This window comes from Anguilla anguilla, chromosome 12 (assembly GCF_013347855.1).
Source record: "Anguilla anguilla isolate fAngAng1 chromosome 12, fAngAng1.pri, whole genome shotgun sequence".
In the NCBI taxonomy this organism is placed as follows: domain Eukaryota; kingdom Metazoa; phylum Chordata; class Actinopteri; order Anguilliformes; family Anguillidae; genus Anguilla; species Anguilla anguilla.
In genome coordinates this window covers 29,519,887-29,541,396 of record NC_049212.1, presented here as the reverse complement: position 1 = coordinate 29,541,396, position 21,510 = coordinate 29,519,887, and the positions used below count along the sequence as shown (strand labels likewise).

Below are 21,510 nucleotides of genomic sequence, written 5' to 3'. Positions count from 1 at the left end.
CCTTATGTACCACCTGCAACACTGGTATTAGAAGTGAGACGAAGCTTGAGCAGTTCCTTGCAAATAAAAAACGAGGACAGAACTGCTCACAGAGCATCCCAAAACCCTTATCATGTTTGCTGGCGGTATGGAACCAGTAGACTAGCCATGGGATTTCCTTTTTCCTTCTCCTGGTGGAAAGACATTGGTCTGAGGTTGGCCCAGAGCCCAGGTGGGGTGATGGCCAGCATTGGTGAGCAGCCATCCTAGAGGCCACAGCTAGCTCAGGCAGCTACTTCACTGCCTCAGTACCAACCAGCTCCCGGACAGGGCTAGTGAGCTTGAGATAGTGGGCCACACGGCTGCTAGCCACACTCTGGACCTTCCCAGGTAGTCCCATTCCATTTCAGATGGATGTGACCTGACTGGGAAACCTCTAATGGTGGCCAGGGCTGGGGAGCACAGAGCCAATGACCACTCTACTCGTGGACAGAGTGCTGCAGCCGGCAGCTGCCTAGCAACCAGTTTCCAAATGACAAGCCACCTCACTACCATAGTTAGCCCAGCTGCTAGCTACTTAGCAAGTGGCTGGGTAGAGCTGGCAGGAGAAGGGCTTCATCCTGGTGGCCTAACTCATGTGGCCAGGCACTCCAGCTGATGCTACAGCTGGGGCCTGACTGCCCGCCATCCTTCAGGCTCCTCAAGTAGCTGATGGAGGTCCTGCCGGTCATCCCCACCTCAGCATGCATGGTGAACCTAGGCAATATCTGGGAACACACAGCTTCTTTCAACAAGGCCTCGCAAACCTTTGACTCATGCTACAATGCATTAGTAAGGCTAACCAGGTGGTGAGGTGGCTGAAGGACCTGCAAGGCTTCCATTTTATGATGGAACAGAATCCTGGCAAGAAGCACAGCAATGCGAACACCCTGTCCAGGTGCCTGTGTGGCCACGAGGAGCTTGCGGAGAAGTGAGATGGCACAAGAATTGACCAATCACTGTTCTTCATTTGTTTTATGTCACCACCTTCAGTCCGTGTGGGTCCTCTTTGTTCCTTAAGGATCTGTATCTGACTCTGACAATCAATTTGTCTGAAATGATGTCTAATGCTAAAACCGACCATGTTATGGTATGTCATCGACTGAAAATATCCTAATTTTAGTTTCTATAATAGACCTACAAGTTTTGGGTAAGAAAAACTGTTGAACTTGGCTCACTAGTCCTGCCAACTAGTCTACAGGCCAGTATTCCGGGCACATTAAAAGTATATTATGTCTTGGTACCAGTAAGTGCTAAAAGAATTCAATAAAATATGTTTTGATTTATTTTCATCATTAATAATCCTAATAAAGCCTATTTCCCCCAAACCCTTGTAAGAAATACAGTATTATCTTGTACTATTAAATGGCTAAGAATATCTATTGCCAAAATTGTTATGGGGAATTAAGCCGTAATCATCGTTATTTCTCGTCCAAGCCACATATTGCAAATGAAAAGTGTGCTTGTTGACCATTGTATTTCCAAGCTTTACAGAACTCGGCATGACATAAAGGGAGTTAGTTATGCAGACCTTTGTTATTTAACAAAGCCTCTTCAATTTTCCCAGGATGAACAAATATTTTTGCAAGAAGCTGGACAAATTACAACTTACATGGAAAGATATGATCCTATGAATTTGACAACTAAGCATAATACTTTTCCAATAAATGTATTTTTGTATTTTCAAATACAAAATACTGTATTTTACGTTGATCTAGGCTACATTTTTGAGACACATATTTTGTACTTTTTGTATCCGTACTTTCCTGCTACTTTTTTATCCTGCATTTTGCATGGTTGAATCATTTCGCCCCCTGCCTCTGACATTCAGTTTTGTGTTCACTTGCGATAATTAAACAGGCTGTTTTCCTCTTTGGGTGGTGGGGACAATCAGATGTGCAAAGATAAACTTGCGTGCCTGTTTTTAACAGGAATAATGGTTCATCTTGGAATTTCCTAAACAAACGACATACGGTAGGATCTGAGGCTGTGGAATCGTATCTTATTTTACAAGCTAGCACGCAGACTTTGCCTCCTGCCGTTTCCAAGACGACAGAGGTTTTCCAAACGTTATTAGTCATTGCAAAACCTGGCTGCCCGATAGAGAAGCAGATGGCCTCAAGACCCCGTCAAGGGAAGACTCTTTCCACCTGGGTTTATAATAGCATGTCTGAACCGTGTCTGACTCAGATCAAATAAACCCGTCAAAAAGGTACTAATACCATAATGTCGCTAGCTGCCACAGCGGTAGTGAGACATGACTCACAGTGTGGTCATTTCACCAGCTCATCTCTTTTAGATGTGCGTCCTAACTTTGTTACTGACGTATTCTATAGAAAACATAGGCAAGTCATCCCGGGGGCGCAGTCAGCTCTGTAGTTCATCGACGGTCCTGTTATAACAAACCATTTAGTGCAGCTCCTTGTAATTTTACGCTAAACTGCGCGCACCTAAATCCTTGACAAATTGCCATCCACTGGCATTCAAAGGCTAAGACCGTTGAACCTGGGCAAAATAGAAGCATTTCGCCCTAGGAGAAACAATGGCAATCATAAAAACGGAGTAGTATTGCAACTTAGTTGTTATTTCTAATGCTACATTTAAATGGTTTAGAAGAAAAAACATCGATATTCTGTCACTGTGGGTCCTTGGAATGCAGCACGAGAGGAGTTAACTTGCAGGAAGTTGGAGAAGTCTTGGGCCGCGGGGGACAATTTTTTCAGAGAAGGGATTCCAATTCCAGGTCGGTGTATCTCAAGATAGGTTCGTACATGTCATACAGACGGACTACAAAGTAGGCTATAGCGAATTTAACTGTAGTGTCTAAACGATTATTTTTGTCACACTACAATAACTTACGAGCTATATTAAAGAATACATTTCAATTGGCAAACATTTTGCGACAAGAAGAACTTATAAAGCTGTGTATTAGAAAACCAATAAATGTCTTTGGCAACGGATGAATATAGAGAACAAGAAATTAAGTTTCCCTGGAGGCGGCATCTTTTAACGAATTCCCGACTTTTTTTCTTCAAGAAGTTGATAACGGATCAACATTAAATTAATTTGCTTGTTGTGATGTATCCCTAGCTTTTTACTAATCGTTACAGAAATATAAAGGACATTTAAAAACGTGCACTGGAAAACTGCATTTGACCGTAAGAAAACCGTTTGTCATGAAACTGACGCCAAAGGGGATGGCGCTTCAAGTCCAACAATAGCAATGTGAAAAAGAAGAAGTCCAGGAGAGCAAAGAGGACTTAATCCTTTTGTTGCTGGGAATGTTCTTGTGTGTGGGGTAAAACGCCCAGAACGTAGTTTTTTTCGGTGCTGAAGAAATGTAGGCTACAACTATTCAATCCAATGCGCTTGAGCTGGGAAATAATACGACTATCCGAAGCGGAGTACAGCTTGAATCCAGGGACTTTATCAGAATCGAGTCGGAAAGGGAGCTCAGACACTGACGGCTATTTTTTGATGCATCTATTCTATACACCTGCAAAGGTAGGCTGCGTGTAGCTGTTACCTGCGTTTTTCAATGTCTCAGTGTCCCAATTATTGTCTCCACGAAAAGCTTGAAGTACAACTGCAACTATTTATTTAAACTGTTACAAGAGGACACCAATCTCCAACAATGTAATATTATATAGTATATATTATAATTGTTAGAAGAAAATGTTAATAATAGTTAATTTGGTCCATGGGATATGTTTCTCACTCACGCCAATTAAGTTCAGCCTGAGTTCGGCAGTTCGTGCTAAGCAAAAGCGGTCTCACCGGTCGAAAATATGACCTCGGATATAATACCCATAAATAGGGATTAAGGCGGTGTGAGGTTTTCTTCAGGATCACCTAGAGCTTGAAAGATACATCGCCTTTACGGAGCACACCTACCAAATCGGTCGCATGCCCTTAGACAATTCAGGAGTAGCCTATTATTGCCCCTTACTTGCTCCAAAATGTTTTATACTGAATGCCTTCCCTGCAATTTCTGGAATACACGAACTTTTAAGGAAACAAAGGTGCCACGGTTAAGTAGGGCACTGGAGTAGGCTAACTCGCCAAATGGAAGAGGAGCCAATTAATATGAATTTTATAGCCACGCTAATGCAAATAGTTTTATCTTGTATGTGTAGTGAATGGATTTGTATGAATACAAATTATTTGTATGTCGTAATTTCTGGAGTGGACACAACTATACAAAGATAATCATATATTGCCTCGTGCTGAAATGCCCCCCAGTTATTGAGCGCCTTTGCAGACAGTGTCAGTGAAAACTTCACGAAGGATTCCAGAACGTTAGCCAGAGACGCTGAAACAATGGTCTTGTTGCAGGCTGGCTCAGTTGCTCCACTGACGCCTTACTTGCACAAACGAATTGTGTTCTCCATAAAATCAGCTGGAATGTTAGCTATCCGGAGTGGACAAATGAAACATCCTAGTGAATCCTGTATATTTTCACTTTGCACTAACACCCCTCTTTTCTCTCTGCCTCAGACCGCAATAATTTACATTAAAAAGGGATCTTCTGTAGCCATACAATACCGGTTAGAAGCAGTGAATTTGTACGTTTTCCGGCAGTTGTCATAGACATGCATACACAGTAAAATGTTCAGTGTTAATTCAACTCTAACAGAGTAGCCTACATATGGGACCAATGGGGACTCTATAAGTGTTCCTTTAACATTGAACATTTTACTGTGTATATATTCCTAATTTAAAAACAGTTTAATAATTGGAGGTCATTAACATATAATACCACAGTACGTCAGACATCAAAGTTAAAACCCATGCAGCTATTCACTGTTCAATGGATGAGTAAAAATAACGGCTGTTATTGTTGTTGTTGTAATTTTTATATTGCTTTTTTGGAAATAAATATATTTCTATATTTTAATCTGAAGAAGATTGTCTTAAGATTGTCTGCAGGAGTACAAAGGTCTGATTTGGAAACTAGCTTCTTACTATTCTACTAGTCTCAGTAAAATGGTTTATTTATTGAATTGGGGTTATAGACATGTGAAGACTACAGCCCCAATTCAAGTGCTATTTATTAAACGTCCTTAGGATTTAAGAGGCCTGCCCAGATGACCTCTTAGTTGCAATGAAAGGTAATCTGATGTCTTGATTGTTGCTTTAACATTGTATACTGTTCTACCTCAACTTAAAAAAAACATGTCAGCAGATGGTTCCCTGCTGGCCATAGCCAAGAAAATCACAGATTCTATTTATTTTCTCATTAAACAGGCTCTAAACCTGTTGGCCACACATATGTGAGCCTTGGCGAGCACATGACAGGGCATGATTTGGCAGTATGATCGCACTAATATCACTTGCAAAGGAAAACACGAGTTGATCTCCAAAAACAGGAGGTATTGCCACATCATAAACCCCTCTTTATTGTCCCTTTCTGTTTGAACATTAATGTTTAGCTGAGACTTATACATCAATGCTCAAAGTTATAGCTGGAGCATTTGGAGTAAAACAAGACCAGGTTAAAACTTAGTATATGGCTGGACCGAACCAGCCGACGTCACAGACTTGCGTGGTGTAACTTTATCACTCACTCAGTCAGTCAGTCAGGCAGTCACAGACATTCGCGTTTGTAGGGCTGGCCCCGCTGTTGTGGTCCAGCCAAAAAAACATTGTTGGCCTATTCAGTCTCTATCAAAAGGAAGAATGGGAATAGGAACTGGTCATGGAACTAGAACTGAGAAACAGGAAGTGACCCGAACCCTGACTTTAGTTAGAATGTTTGTCCTTCCCATCGGAGGCTGACAAGTTAGGTTCTGCTTGCTTTGAAACTGTGTCCTGCTTTGTAGTTCAGTGCTGGGGTGGGGGTTGTGTGGGGCGTGGGGATCCCATTTATTCTGCATCCTCTCAAGATATTTCCGGACTCACTGACTCAATGGACTGCACGGCATTGGACAGAAGGAATAGTAATAATCTCCGGTCCCCCATTTGCACCCTCATTCTGATGAATTGTGTTGATGGGATTCCCAGCTTCTCAAGCCAAATCACCCAGCATGCACCTGGAGCCACATTGGATCATTTGGGGCCTGCCTGTGAAGGAGCAGTGAGGCCACAGTGACCGGAAGGTCATCAGTTCACATCTCTCCGCTGTTGAAGCCTGTCCTTGTGGCAGGTGCAACCCCAATTGCAGCAGTACATTTTTAAAAATGGCATAACATAGTGGTGGATAAAATATTAGCAACGCAAGTGGAGGTGACGGGTTCAAGACCCTAGGTCTCCATCTGGCTGATGGAGGAGTTCCTCAGGGGGCAATGACACAGGGATGATTAGCAGTTCCCTTAAAGTTCACATCTCCCATGGCGTGTCGTCCTTTCTCACACCCCATGCTGCTCTGAGGCAGTCCCTGCAGAGCTTTAGCCAAAGGCACACTTTTGGACTCTTGACAAACATTGCATTTGACCATGCCTGCCCTCAAGATTTACAAAGGTGAATTCGCCATGTTGACTTTACTGGCCTCATAAAAGGTCCCAGATTAGGCAAAGAGGGAGACAGAAGGGCCCAAAGCAACAGCCTCTGGAGGGAGGGTCTTTGACTTGCCCGAGACAGCTTTATGGAGCCTCAGACAAAGTGCTTTCCCCACTTCTTCCCCATTCGTTTTTGACCCTGGTGCTAACCCCAACCTCCAACCCAACAGGGTAACCAAACTCCGGCCCGAAGCGACCGAAGGGACGATTTTCTTGTTGGAATTTTTCTCGGGGAGTTTATGAACCCGCACCATATTTCTCACTCGCTTCCCTCCAGTGGCCTTTTGAAGAAAGACTTTTGGAAACAGTTGAAAGAGTCTTCTGAGAATCGGAGTTGTCACGAAGAGCAGGGGATGTGGGTTGAGGGGGGGATTGCGAGCACATTGACCGTGTGGTTCATGCTTAGTCGAGCCCTCAATTTGACTGTGTCATGGCGTGCTTGATCGTGGGCCGTGCATGTAGTTGTTTGCCTCTTTGTGAATGCTGTCCTCTGTTTGGTGACACAGGTCCGCACTGTTGCCAGTCTTCTGTTATCATTCCTTACCTACCTTGCTCCTCTCTACCCCTCTCCCTTGTCCCCCAGGTCAAGCTCCTGGAGACTCCAGTTCCTCAGTCTGACTGCTCTGCCCCTCCCTCCCCTTTGCTTTTACTCTGTTTCCCCTCCTCAAAAACCCCTCCTTAATTCCCACCCCCATGATTTACTCTACTGCTTCATTAAAGCCAATATGGTCTAATCTATTGGAAGGTATCCTGTAATTCATTTTGTGCATAAAAGTGGCACACCAACTTACCCTACCTGCGATCTTACCTCTTACCTTACCCTTCATTTGATCAAACTGATCATCTGTCTCAAGTTGTCTAATAAAAAGACAGAGGTTTTTTTATAGCTTCTAAAGTTAACAATAAAGTGTTTGCTCTGTTTGAGAACATATTTACCAACTTACAGTTCGACATGCATTTTTTTAAATGTAGGGCATGAGGAAGCACTGCAGAACCACCAGTTGTTCACTTATCCTATTAAAAATGTAGTTATTTGTGTGCCATGACAACTCTTTTCTTGTATTTGGTTACAATTATCGATGGACACCAACGATTAGTTTAATGCATAAGTCCCTATCCCTGGGACAGCTCCCTGGGATAGAGGCAGGTTTTTATTTCACCTTCAGCAGTGAAACCACCAGAAACAACTTTAGATCCAAATAACCCCGGAATTGGGAGTTAACTGTGTAACTGATTTGATTTATAAATGCTAAGTAACAAGCAACACTAGCATAACCTGTGGCTCTCTGGGACCTGGCTTGGCCACCCCAGTATTAGGTTGTAAATGTAACATAAGTGCTAGTGCTAGTGCATGTAAAATGCTATACATTTCTGAACACATGTAAAGTTATGGGGGTGTGCTTCTTCCCCAATGGCGAGAGCCAGGACTTGAGAAACCACCTTTACAGTCAAAAGTGAATTCCACATTTCCGTCAGCTGCAGTCAGACTGTCTCGTACCCGCATCCTTGAGCGGTGTGCACGGACTGATATCTTTCCTGCCAGGCACACGCCCAGCCCTCCCTGGTGCCCCGGCAGTATGTTTGAAGCTCGTTTTGCCTGCGCGTACCCTGCCCGCAGACAGGAATGTTTTTTTTTTTATGACTTTCAATTTGTGTCGTCTCAGCATCTGTAATTAGTCACGCAGAGAGAGGGGCTCGGGGAAATTCCCAGGACAGACTGAACGGATGACACCGAGCAAAAAATATCTCACCCAGGGCTTTTTATAGCAACATTCTTTACTATATTAGTTGACAATTTCATAGGTTCCCAGAAACCTTGGGGTGTTACAGCTTTTTCCTACATGTTTTTAGCAATACTACAGGGGGATTATTGTTAGGAATCATTGTGAAGTATCCTGGTGCGAAACAAGGCCAACATGCCTGTTTGGAAAAGTCTTTGTTCACTTGTTGACAGCTGACACCCTGAGGTCAATGTCCCATCTCACTTCAGGAATCCCCCAGGACATCACAAACCCTTTTTCAGGAAATTACAGTGACTTGCCCAGGGTCTCTTCTAATGCATGTTTAGCATTTTTTCAGCTCCAGATGAATGTCCAAGGAGCAATTCTTGTCAAATGCAATGGCTTCTCTGTGGTCTTTTGAGTCCAATACCACAACTGGAGAGTTATATTATTCAGTATGTGTAGCAAAAAATTTGTCTTATTAGCATATGATTGGGTGGTATGCTGCCAATGCTGCAGACTGATTGGCTGTGGGAGCTCCTCGCAATGCTGTGGCCATGTCCTAACCTCAAAAGCAGTAGCCGCCAGGTTCCAGCACTTTACAACTTTGGAATGTTAGCATTTCTTATTCAAACTTTTGGCATTTTATTACCTGGCAGACTTCTGAATTAAAGCATGTTGCCCTGACAAGATAAAGAATGAAAATGAAAACATGAGATTTTCAGTTTGCCCTTTTCTGTCCATAAGAAATATATGAGTATTTTCAGGTAGCAATCTACATTTCCGTAAAAGTACTGTAAAAAGGCATTATTATATTATACCAAAATTTGTCAGATTATCCAGATAAAGTCTGAGCATGCGGCCTAGTGCTAGCAACTGTCTGTAGTAGTCCATAAGACCTTTTCTCACTGTTGACTTCATAGCCATTAAATAACATGCAAACTACAAATTTTGTGCGATGTTAAAAACTATTTGTTGTTCTTTAGAAACTCATAGTTTGATTTTTTAAAATATGTGAACGCAGTCATTTTTTAGGTCAGATTCACTGTAGTGTTGTGTGCCAAATTCTGTGTATACATATGAGTCACAGCTTTTTTCTCTATGGGACAGATATATGTTTCTCTCACCTATCAAACTGTACTTTTCATCTAAATTATTCAGATCTGTGGCTCCAGTGCCGGTTGATCCTCTGATCCCCAATGCTCTGTCCAGCGTATTCATTGTCCAGGCTCAACGTGGCCAGTCCCTGCACAATGGGCAGGCTTTGTTGTGTAACAGAATAAGGAGGAGGCCTGAAGGGAAGGCACCAGATGGGGCCCCGGTGAATGGGGCCGGGCCCCATGCCGGTGTGGAGTCCACAGGAAGTGTGAAGGTCAGCTGGAACAGGAACAATGGTGGCCTTTCTGTTTGGACCATGGTGCCAGACAGACAATGCAGTGGGACATGTCACAAACGTGCCACCTACACCATCTACAAGCTCTGTTTATTTGTGCTTTTGCTACCCTCCTACCCCCCTCAAAGCCCTACTAACACCCCCCCACCCCAACCCCTCAATCACCAGGCTTCACAAGGATGGGCCCCTCCAAACACAGACAACCTGTGTTGATGCCACCTCTTTCTCATATATATAACCTCTAGGTTGACAATCAGATGTTGTCTTTTGTGATTTTCTATTCACAGTCTGGTTTTCTTCCACTGTGCACTGCTAGAAAAATAATAATTTTTTTTAAATTCAGTGCCTCAACTATTAATTGTCACATTCAAAAAAAGTATACTACTGTACGTGTGCACTCTTAGAGTATATGTACACAAAACATTATACACTTGGATGACTCACACATACCCGCAGGGAGAGCGAGATAGGCACGTACACACCTACAGTTGCACAGCTGTACAGCTGTGTCCGCCCAAAATGGCGGGTTGTTGACAGCGATGATGGCCGCAGGAATTGTGCGAGATACTGGATCTCGCTTGAAAGAGCACTGGGACACAGCTGGGCCCATGGCAGAAGATTGTTATTGCTATGTGAGAAAAATGGTGGGAAAGGACCCACAAACATATTTTTCTTAATGTCAGTGGATCTTGGAGAAAAAAATCAGACCATTCAGAGGACAAGGGGAGCAATATTAAAATGGGGGAGAGGAGTCATGTTAACCTTACTTTAACCTCAATAGTTTGCTAACCAGATGTTGGAGCATTTCCATTCTTTCAAGAAGAAAAAACCCTTTACCCCAACCACCTCTCTTCCCCCTTCCATTCCACTTTCTATTAGAGACCACAACCCAAATTTTGGGGAAGTTGGGAAATTCTGGCCACAATTCTGATTCTGGAATTTTTGGAATTTCACAAGCAGAGGAGCTCCAGAGCCAAGAAAATGTTCATGAGGCAGAATAAAGAGCTGTGTTCCGAAGCCCTCGTAGGGGGTTGATGGTAAATGACCCTTTCTAATGAGAGAAATCTGTCTGGAATTAAACCCTGCAAATGGGGAGGGCGGGGAGGTGGTGGTGTTGGAGGTTGGAGCGGGAAATGTTTTTAAGGGCGCTGTTGGGAACTGCTTCAAGGCGATTTGCAATTTTCTCTGGGTCAAAAACAGATCATTAGATCAGTTTATAAATATTTTAATGAAGTGACATTCATTTTGTGTCAGACTAAATGCGTAAAGTCAAAGGAGGTATTTTCTCTGGGGAAACATATGTATTCTGTGTAACCAATCATACTGGCAGATACATTTGACTCAGAATGGCAGTCTATTTTGAGGTACATAAGTTGAAAACATTTGGGACTTTAAATTACATACATTTTTACACCAGGCTTCTAGAAATTTCCTATTAGCAGGGGAGTAGTTATACCACAGCACTCAACTTTATTTTTTCCGCAGAGAATCACAAAGCAGCGATTCTCCTGCAAACTGCAATCTTTCATCTTGTGCATCTTTCTGCAAACAGGGAGAAGTTCTTATTTATTTAGCCTTATTTAACCAGGGTAGTCACAATGTGATGGATATCTCTTTTGCAAGTGAGCCCTGGAGTCTGCATGTCTTTGAACTGTGGGAGGAAATCAGAGTACTTGGAGGAAGTTAAATTTGGCAGAATGTTTGCATCATAACCAGCAAGAGATTCAACGCTGCAGACAATTTTTTCCAGTTTCAGGCCATTCCGGGTTGCAAAAGAGGGGGCACCACCCCAGTGTTCATCGAGAATGTGAACCTAAGACCTCCTCGCTAAAGTGTCCATTTTTAGCGTTACTTCACATGGTTGTCTATTTGCAGTTCAATCCACATAGCAGTATGGTTGACTCTCATGGGCAGGGATAGCCCAATTCTTCTACTCTAATTAGGCCTGATTTAAACATGGAACACCAGGTGAGTTAAATCTCTGGCTAATTGCTGACATTAATCAATCAATTAACTACCAGATAGAAAAGAAAACTAGCAGTACTACTGGCCTGGAGGGCTAGGTTTGAGTACCACTGCGCTTTGGGCCACATCGTAGGACTGCCATATATTGTAATACCCTTGGTGGTTACTGGCTGCAGACATTAGTGGGAGATGTGGGGAGAGCATGGCAAAGGGCAGGTTTCTGGGGGGAAGAGAGGCCCTGTCCCAAAGCCATAAACCAACACCTTTTCCCCCCTCCTTCCCGGAGCTGTCGATTGGAGTACTGCCATTTCTAATTCCTTCCTTCCGACTAACATTCGAGGAGAGTCCAGGAGCAAGAGGGACACATGTAGAACACAGTGCGCAGAAAAGGATGGGAGACATTCTTGTCTCATGGCCAAACATTACATGTGTTTTGATTTCTATACTTTTTTGTAAAGAGAAGAATTTCTTCATTGCTATGCTCCCCCTCCCCCCCTTCCAAAAAAAACAACAAAAAAAACAAAAAAAAAAACACACCGACTCTCACATTTCAGCTTTTAATTGCTTTGGCTGGGATCACCAACAGCTTTTTTCCCCCTTTCTTCTGTTGCAGATAGGGGCGGAAGGCACTCTGGCGCTGATAAAGCACATTCTGCCTCATTTAGTCATAAGTGCAGACGAGATGCCTTGAGGTGCCCTGACCACAGTTGTTCTGGAGGTTCTTAATGCTCCTTCGGGGTTGTGCTTTCTCTGGCCGCCAGGCTATCACTGTGACACCGTCACACAGGAGCCTTAAAGGCGGCCGCTGGGAACTGAACTGAATGTGCAGTTAGCACACCTTCTGGACTTCAACCCAGCAACACTGTGCTTGCAAAATACATCAGGATCCCCAGCCTCTTTTAGCAAAAGAAGATTTCTCTCTGTAGTCTTTCTTTTCTTGCTTTATAATCAAAGAACCACCTTTTTGTCATGCCCTTTAAATCCTGCAATCTTTGAAGTTCTCTTGAGCAGTTGAGCAGTCCAGGTGTACATTTCATGACTATCCCTTATTGGAGTTGATGTCAACTAGTTTCGGGATTCAAATTTTTATAGGTTTACCAGCAACGGATGAGGATTCCAGTATTGCAATCTGTGAAACTCAAAGGGTGGGGTTTTTGTATTTCTGGTTCGCTGCCCTGCGATTGATGATGTCACTGATGGGTTTTGGTTCTCCGTAGGATTCCGTTTCCTGTGATATCATCACACCATGCCTGAGGGGGCGCAACGCGGCAGCCAAAGAAAGCACAGCACCCAAGGTCAGAGCTAAAGACAGGACCGGGTACATATGTATGTGTGTAAGTGCATGTGGATATAAATGTGTGTGTGTGTGTGTGTGTGTGTATGTGCATATGTACATCAGTCTCTGGTTATATATATATATATATCCATTCATAATTCATCAAATGTGAATATAAGAATGAATGTCATATTGGGAATGTAGGTATGCCATCTGCCAAGTTACGGCTTTGCGGGCATGCCCCATACCTATGTACAGTCATAATGCAAATGTACAAGCAAGTTTTTTCGTTTACATTGGGATTATTATTTTCAGTTATGTCTTCGTTGATTATGATTTTTGTAACTATTATTTATTTTTTATAGTGAACTTATTAACCCCAGGTAGTGTAGACATTACTTACCTATATCAATATCATAACAATAAATTAATTATATGAACTCAACATGGCTTTTTTAAAATCTTTAAATTTTGCTATGACAGTCTAGCCGAACACAAACATGAGCATAGACTGCAAGAAATTAAGAAATGCTGAAATTGTTATAGATGAGAAACAATTCATGCGTTTCTGGAAATATATGCCAGAAACATATGTGCTTGTCAATAATTGCCCAAAAAATGGTAGAACTCAGTTTAATTTACTGTACTGTATTGCACTGAAAAACATGGTTCATGGAGCTAGTTAGAAAATATGAATAACACTGAAGATTTTGCCATTAAACAATGGGAAAAATAAACCACACAGTAGCTACACCCAACCGCAACGGTTAATTTGGACCTCTGGGCATTTTTGCACTTGACCATTGGAAGGATAGAATAATGCCTAAAAAATGTTATTTCTCTTGAGTCAGATGGATGGCAGTTTTAATAGCACAAGATGCTGCTGGTGCTGTGCTCAGCATTTAGTCAAAGCACCGAAAATGCTTCAGTCTTAGAGCGCAGATTTCTGACAGTACCTTTATAAGAGCGGAGGAGGATCCATAAACTCTTTTTAAGAATTGAAACTGGCAGGCAGTGAATGAAACACAGATGAGACGCTGGCTTGATGGTTGTCTAAATGTCATGAATGGTGGGAAACACCCAGCTGTCTTCATTTTAATGGAGAACTTTGTATTCTAAACTGGCCCGTTTTTTTTGCGTGGTGAGGTGACGTTACTGACTATTAAAAACAGAAATGGTTTATTCATGTACGTGCATAGATTAAACTTTATGCATTGTAATATAGCCTCGGTTTACATTTCTAATGTAGCTTCCTGGTGGCATGAAATGGTACAGGAAGCTGTCATGCTAACACACATCCGCCATCTGTGCAGTATAGTTTTGATATATTTTGTGCGGAAAAGGGCTTGAGGCTATATATGGCATGCTTGTCATTGAAAAAGACATTTCACTGACAGTTCATTTCTTCACCCAGCATGTACCCCAAGCATATTCAGAATGGTAAAATTGTCATACTAAAAACCTTTCCAAGACAACTACCTTGTACGTAATAAAATTATGGAAAGTGTTATTAAGTATGTGTGACATCAACAGATTAAGTACTTAGTCAGTTGAAGACACATTACTTAATAATATTGTGTGTGACCACTGTCCATAATTTTATTTTAAGTGAATCCTGAGTGCAGCAACACATCCTATTTTTCTGTGCCTTCTGTTAATTGGAAATGTATTTTAGAGTATAGACTATGATAAAAGATGTAGAATAGATTCATAGTTTTAAGAGAAGAACGTATTATATTGTGTGCCAATGTAGAGGGCTACAGCATAATGACCATTTGGTAACTTTTTGATCTCAGTCATACGACTGTACACTAATGTAATATCGTTGTATTAATAAAACTGTGTACTGAGGTTGCTGTCATGGTCACCATCATCTTTGAAAGTTGACCTTTTGTGACCATAACAGGATCTAATCTGTGTGTGCATGTGTAGGTGTGTAGGTGTGTGTGTTTGTGTGCGTGTGCGTGTGCGTATGTGCCTACATACATACTGTATGCATGCACATATGCATACTAGAGTGTGTGTGGCTATAATTTTCAAAACATTATATTAACACCATTTTCTCCAGATTTGTGTGTAGGCAAGCTTGGGTAAGCAGTGACATCACTAGGGTTGGTGACACCCTGTGCGGTCGACCATTGTTGTCGACCTTGGGGGGGGGGGGGGGGGGGGTTGGGTTGGGGGGGGGGGTGCTGTGGGATGTTGTCGACCAGGGATATGCATTCAAATGAAAAGTGCTTCTCGTCACATTAATACCGCTAATTAAATCAACCAGCAATAAACTGCATCGGAGAAACTAGCTGTTTCAACCCGTCGCTACACAAAACACTGCACAAAAAAATTATTGCCAGTCATTTCGGTGTCACCCCCCTCTGATGGTGTCACCCGGTGTGGTCCGCACCCCCCTAGTGACACCTCTGTGGGTAAGCAACCTATTTTATGCATTTTGAGGGCATTTGTTGGCTTTTAAAAGACCTCATACAGACGTGTAAGCTGTGAGAGTCATGAAAGAGCAGCTTTTGTGTCTCATTCCTAGATTATAAATGGCATAAAACCACCCAAGATAAGGATTGCCACTTGCAAATTGCTGAACATTTCTGATAGTTAGAGCTGATCAAAGAAAACAGAATGAAGAATTTTGGGAGGGAACAAAGCATATCTATTTTTAGGCGTGTTTTCTTCCGGGTTTCACTTTGGAGAATGGCTGCTTACATTATGAAAGTCAAACAAGCCAGGAGTGTCCTGGAAATACAGGACAATTACAATTGTCTCGGAGGTGATGGTGGTGGGGTGGGTGGGGTCCTCCAGTTCTCATAGGAATGGAGCTCCATAGAAATACCATAGAAACTGGAGTGTGCCTTTCTGTGCCTCTGGTGTGCAGATCTAAACCTGAAATGGAAGGCTCACAGTATGTTTCATAATCACCGACCCGGGACAGTCTCAGTGTATACCCTAAAAGGGTAAACCTGACAGTTTATTTTTATTTATTTATTTATTTATTTATTTATTTATTTATTTATTTATTTATTTATTTATTTATTTATTTATTTATTTGTTTATTTATTATAATGTGCCATGTCCAATTCCTTCCCTAATATGGAACGCCTAACTAGTCATTTACAGCTGCATTCATGCGGCGATCCCTGTGGCTGAAAGAGTGTAGACATCCGCAGTTTTTCTCTGAAACACGAGGTGTGACCAGCCTGCTTGTTCTCACGCCACGGCCTGCAGGCCAAGTTCGTCAAACCAAGCTACTGGCCACAGTCAGCACTGGCTACCTGAGAGTTTGTTTGCAGTGCTGATTTAAGTTTGTGTTTATTAGTTTGTTGCAACACAGAGTCACAGGCTTGTATAATTATATCTACAGGTTATTATTTCAGGTATTGGAATCTGAAGGCCCTTTACCCACCTGCTCTTAGCCCTTCTTTAGAATATGTAAGTCATGGCCACAGGAAACCAATGTAAATGGGGAGATTTTCACACTGAGGGAACGTAACATATTTCAGCTCTGATTATGAAGAAATGCATTCCATGGCAAAAGAGCAGCTTTCTGAGTTCAGTGTTCTATTTCAGCTGAGTGCACTATTACAGCCGAGTGCTCTGTTTCTGGGTGGGTGTCTTTTTGGTAAGTTTGGTTTGTTCTTGAAGATGTCAGCCTTGTTTCAATGGCTCAGACAAATGTTTAAATGCTGCTCTACTCGCTTCTGAGTTGGGTAAATTGAGCTTTTATCCGGGTCGCCTGGCAACTACCCAAAATTGGCCTCAGAATCAAATGGAGGCTGGGTGGGGCCTGACCACATCCCCCCGGCTGGTTTCAGGTGCAGGCTCCTGCGTACAGTGCAGACTGGGGTGGTTAGGTCAGCTAGATGAGATCTCCCACCAGCAGCCTCCCCCTAATGCTGTCATCAGTAGTGCTTAATCCTCAACACCGAATCCCTTTGCAGAGTGTATGGAGCCAGTAGCTGTACTGGTCCCATGTTCATGGCACAAGCAACCCTGCTGCTTTGTAGCTCTTCTTCTGCTTTATTAGATGAGAAGCAAACCTGCAGACTTCATTTACTAAAACAGGAAGCTGTGGTTGAAAAAAAACAAAAAAAAACAAGGTGCAAGCGTGGTTTCCTACCAGACTCACATGAAGAGTACTGGGGCCACGCTGGGGGCGGCATGTTCCGAATAAGCAGGTGGCGCTATCGTTATTGGGAAGTGATCAATTTTAGTTTATTTTGTGAGTTTGGGTCAAGAACACAGACAGTGGAGGTGTTGTGCTGAGGGGAGGATTGCAGGCTGCAGTCCCGGGTTAGAAACCCAGATGCGCATACAATTTGCTGGGGCGATGAGGCATGATTGGTTACTGGAGGTAACCAATCAACGATGGGTTTTTCTGGGTTTGCGGTATAAAGAGCCTGATCTCATGTGGAGGACTGGTGACATGTTGATCTCACTGTTGCAGGTAGGTGACATTTTTTATTCATTAAGGTAGATGTGAGGTGGTATCCTGGTCTCATAAAAAACATTCTGTGTTTTGTGCACAGACACATTTTAACATGAACAATATTTTTTATGAAGTTACTCATTTTGCTTAGTCTGTCAGTTTAAAGAGGATATGAACCACACACTCACAGGCACATATTTCTATTGCTCCTCTGACTCTTTAGTGGATTACCTAAAGACACATGCAAAGTTTAAATAAGACAGTACTGTGAATGATTCTGTACAGAAATTATGCTTTTTTGTTGTTTTCTATGGGAAGTGATTTGGGTGTGCTTTAAAACACCGTTGCTTTTTTGGAAATTCATCAAAAAAAGACAATCTTTAAATATGTGCACTGTGAGTGGTGAAAATGAATTGAAATCTCTTTTTACAAACTTTGATGTCATATCTTGGGTGGAAGGCTCTGGAGACGGCAGGCCATGGCAGGTATTCTGTGGTCAATGTTTATATAGGGATGCTGAAAAGCCCGATGAGCTCACGTTGATCCGCACTGCCTTGACAGTGGGACCAAAGTTCGGACTGAGGAGAAGGCACCAGTTGATAATGTGCTCCAGAGCCAAATGTCTAAAAATGGAGTTGTTGTTTTTGTGAGTATTCGAGGGACAGAATAGTTGGCAGAGTCAAGCGACTGTGCTAGGTATTTGGTTTTCAGCAGGAACTGGTGGTTACCCCCCCCCCCCCCACCCCCACCCTTACCTCCAGGCCACATGTAGCTCTGCCAGGCTCCATTTTCACATGCCATCACATCATACAAAAAAATAAGAAAGGCACAGTGGTCTGCTCTGAGTAGTTATGGCAGCCATTATTTGGGGTGATGTGATGTTCTAGTTGTGACATCCGCATGGTGTGGAAAGGTTGGAATGGCTAACTTCACATTTTAGTTTTGACGAAATGTTTCTAACTGTTGGTCGGCTGATTTCTGAAGTACTGCTTTTCAACCATGAAAGGAACTTCTGAGCCACAGAACCAGCGGTGCGATGGTAGCTTTTTCTCACATGCAAGATTACAAGCAAGATTACAATAGATCAGTAAAAGAAAAACTGAAATACATTTCAGTGCTAGATTGCATATGCTGTAAATTTGTATTCTGTGATACGGGAAGTGCTTGTGAAATGTGTGCTGGTACATTAGCATGTTTTGTGGCTGGCATGTGGGTGAGGGGGTTTGTGCTGTTTCCTGCCTTCCTAACTGCAGTGTGTGTTTCTGTGCAAATACGGCGCTTGCTGTTTGTAACACACCAGTGTGTGCTTCCTCTGGCAAACTGAAAAATGAAAATGTGATTTTCTGATTCACACCTTTGAGGTTGTGCTCATTTCCTGCTTTGCAGAGAGCAGTAGCGCGTGCAAAGCTGGCTGCAGGCCTCTCACTTTCTACAGAAAGTGTGAATTATAGCTGTTGTGCTGATGAACGCTTTTACCTTCCTTGAAAAACAAGTCTTTCCGAGTAGCTGGTAATGGGCTGATTCTGTGATAATGCAGCCATTACAGTAGGTCGACACAGGTCTGATTAGTGCCAAAACCCAAATTTGGCTCTCAAGGCCAGTAGTTCTGTTGACTCTCTTTTATACCTTATTGTTAATTTACTGATTAATGCCAAGGATTCTACTCAGATTGGCCATCAGGCTCTGTCAAGTCATTCTGAAATTGATGATCTTTTCTGATCTGTCTCTAAAGCATTCATTCATCATATTTTAATTATTATCTATTAAAACTGACCGAATTGCAAAATTCTTAAGTGAGTATTGGGTTTCTTCTGCACATAGTATAGTTTTTAATAATCAATGTTTATGATTTAAATTCCCACATCATAGCCATATTTTATATTGCATGTATTTTATGTATTTAAAGAGATATAAAAAAATAAAAGTTGATGCGTGTTCAGGAATGTTCTGGAGTGACGGTGATCCTGATGATTGCATGTTGCCCTCTACTTCACCCACACCCCCTCCAAACTCCCCCCTCCCCCTCCCCCACTCCCAGCTGCCCAACGCCCGTCCTCCGTCTCCTCCCTGAGCGGCATTGTGGGAAGGATGGCTTCCTCGGAGCGGGCCTCCCGCGGGAGCTGCACCTCCGTCAACACCGTGTGCTCCGACAGCGACCGGGCTGCCAGCCTGAGCTCCTCCGCCTCCTCCGCCTCCCTCCAGGACGGCCAGTCCTCCTCCTCCTCCTCCCTGCCCTTTGGGGCCGTGCCCGCCTACCCCCCGCCCCAGCGCAACGGCTCGGACATCAGCCTGGATCTCACGCCCCTCTCCCAGCTGCTGGAGGAGCGCGGTCGGGGGGCGGGGACAGCCTCCCCCAACTCGTCCACCCCCAAGCTGTCTCGCCTGGAGAGGGTGGTGCTGGAGATCGTGGAGACAGAGCAGGCCTATGTGCGAGACCTAAAGAGCATAGTGGAGGTAAGACACCCCCCCCCCCCCCGCCACCCAACCCCAGTCGTCACACAAAGACACGCTGCACAAGTCAAACATATTTCTGTCCAACTCAGATTTCAACACTGATTTGTTATCCACAAGTACCCATAGATAATAATATACTGTTGGCGAGGCAAAAGTGAGCCGTATTTATATGTTTGCGAACAGGGTGCAGAGTCCATGGAATGTGCAAAAATATTGGGAAAAAATACAATACAATTTTGGCCCAAGACTCCCTAGGGTTCAGAACTGTTTTTTAAACAAGACCTTTGTCAGATATCTATATATAATTCTTGGTTCTCCTCCCCATGCCAGCTAAGGCTTTTATGACTGTGAGCTCAAGACAGTCCCTGCAGACTGTGATTTTCTCAGTGTATCGTCAGCTAGGGGCAGAATTAAGGGCTGCGGAGGTTGCAGGAGCAGGGGATGGCAGCTGATAAAAGGTGTAGTCAATTCTCCAGTCACTTCAAAAAGACGCTTCATGCTTCTGCGGTAGGGCCTGGCTCCCTCCAAAGAGGAGAGGCTGTTGGAAACTCCCCTTGATGCGTATCGGAGTTACGGGCGGTGAGTTGTTTGGGAGGCCTTTGTGTTTTTCTGTCAGCATTTTTATTGCAGACTGAGAGGTAGCTGGAGTGGGGAGAGGGGAGGGCGTGTGTGCTTTAGGAGGGGAAAGTGAAAGGGTGGGGGGGGGGAGAAAAATGTTTTTTTTTCCCAGGAGTTTTGAAGGAGAGGAGCTTGTTGGATTTAGTAAGTGTTTTACTCAGTTCATTAACAGATAGAAAGGTGTAAGGCATATATGGGCGGATAGATACCAGCAAATGACCCTGCACAGAGACAGAAAAAGTGTCCTTTTGGCTACATTGTTTTGTAAATTTTTTAAATAAAGCACATGCTCCCTTTTGCATTTGGCAATTCCCCCTTACCAGTCCTCAACTGAAACAACCAAAATGGAGGATTGCAGAGATTTTGCCATGAATGACTGGGTTTGCAGCCAAAAAGGCACCCTAACACAAAACTATTGAGAGATACTGGCTGCAGTTACTTGTGTGGTTGGGTGCAAGAAGCTGATTGATTGATGGCTGCATAAGCATTAGCCCGCTTGCGTAAGTGTCTGCATTCTTGGGCGTGCATGTGTGATTGTGAGTGTGTGTGTGTGTGTGTGTGTGGGGGGGTGTGTGCATGGGTCACTGTGAGTGTGTGTGTGTGTGGGTGTGCATGGGTCACTGTGTGTGTGTGTGGGTATGCATGGGTCACTGTGTGTGGGTGTGCATGGGTCACTGTGTGTGTGTGTGTGTGTGTGTGTGTGTGAGTGTACTAATTTTGGATGCAGGTTGAGGAGATCTGTGACTTTCAGCACATTTGAAAGGTAACCCCTGCCCCCTCTTGAAAGCTTCACTTTGCTTGAAATTTTCTCCATGCGAAGGATGCTGATTGAGACTGTGCTGCCTCAAGTTGGAATGGTTGGTGGTGAAATCTCTGTGACATCACATTATGAGAAGTGACACATTCTGTGGACGCTTTAGTGCAGTGGCTGTCCTTCTCCGCCGCAGATGATTGTGCCGGACAGGATGAAGGTGAGGGGGGCAGAACATTTGCACTGTCAATGGTACGAGTTATGCCTGTGAGATCAGGCACAAGCTGGGCTCTGTCTCAAGTTGTCTTGGCAGTGGGAGTCTGGTTTTAATTGAGAGCCTAGGGAAAGATGATGTCAAAACCGCGGGTAATAGAAACCAACCATG

The 21,510-nt window shown here is 43.4% G+C and overlaps 1 protein-coding gene across 3 annotated transcripts in view; it reads left to right on the top strand.

Annotated features, from left to right (window-relative positions):
* The first annotated feature begins 2,434 nt into the window (after positions 1–2,434).
* plekhg2 (pleckstrin homology domain containing, family G (with RhoGef domain) member 2) overlaps positions 2,435–21,510 on the top strand; it is a 47,509-nt gene continuing 28,433 nt past the window's right edge. Inside the window, exons 1-3 of one of the 3 annotated variants that reach the window (XM_035385275.1) lie at positions 2,435–2,761; positions 12,812–12,889; positions 19,341–19,756. In XM_035385275.1, coding sequence (XP_035241166.1) covers positions 12,841–12,889; positions 19,341–19,756 — 465 coding nt within the window. In that variant the 5' untranslated portion in view covers positions 2,435–2,761; positions 12,812–12,840. Of the gene's footprint in view, positions 3,523–12,811; positions 12,890–16,913; positions 17,321–19,340; positions 19,757–21,510 lie in introns of those variants that run through there. The other 2 variants (XM_035385274.1, XM_035385276.1) reach the window with 2 other exon arrangements.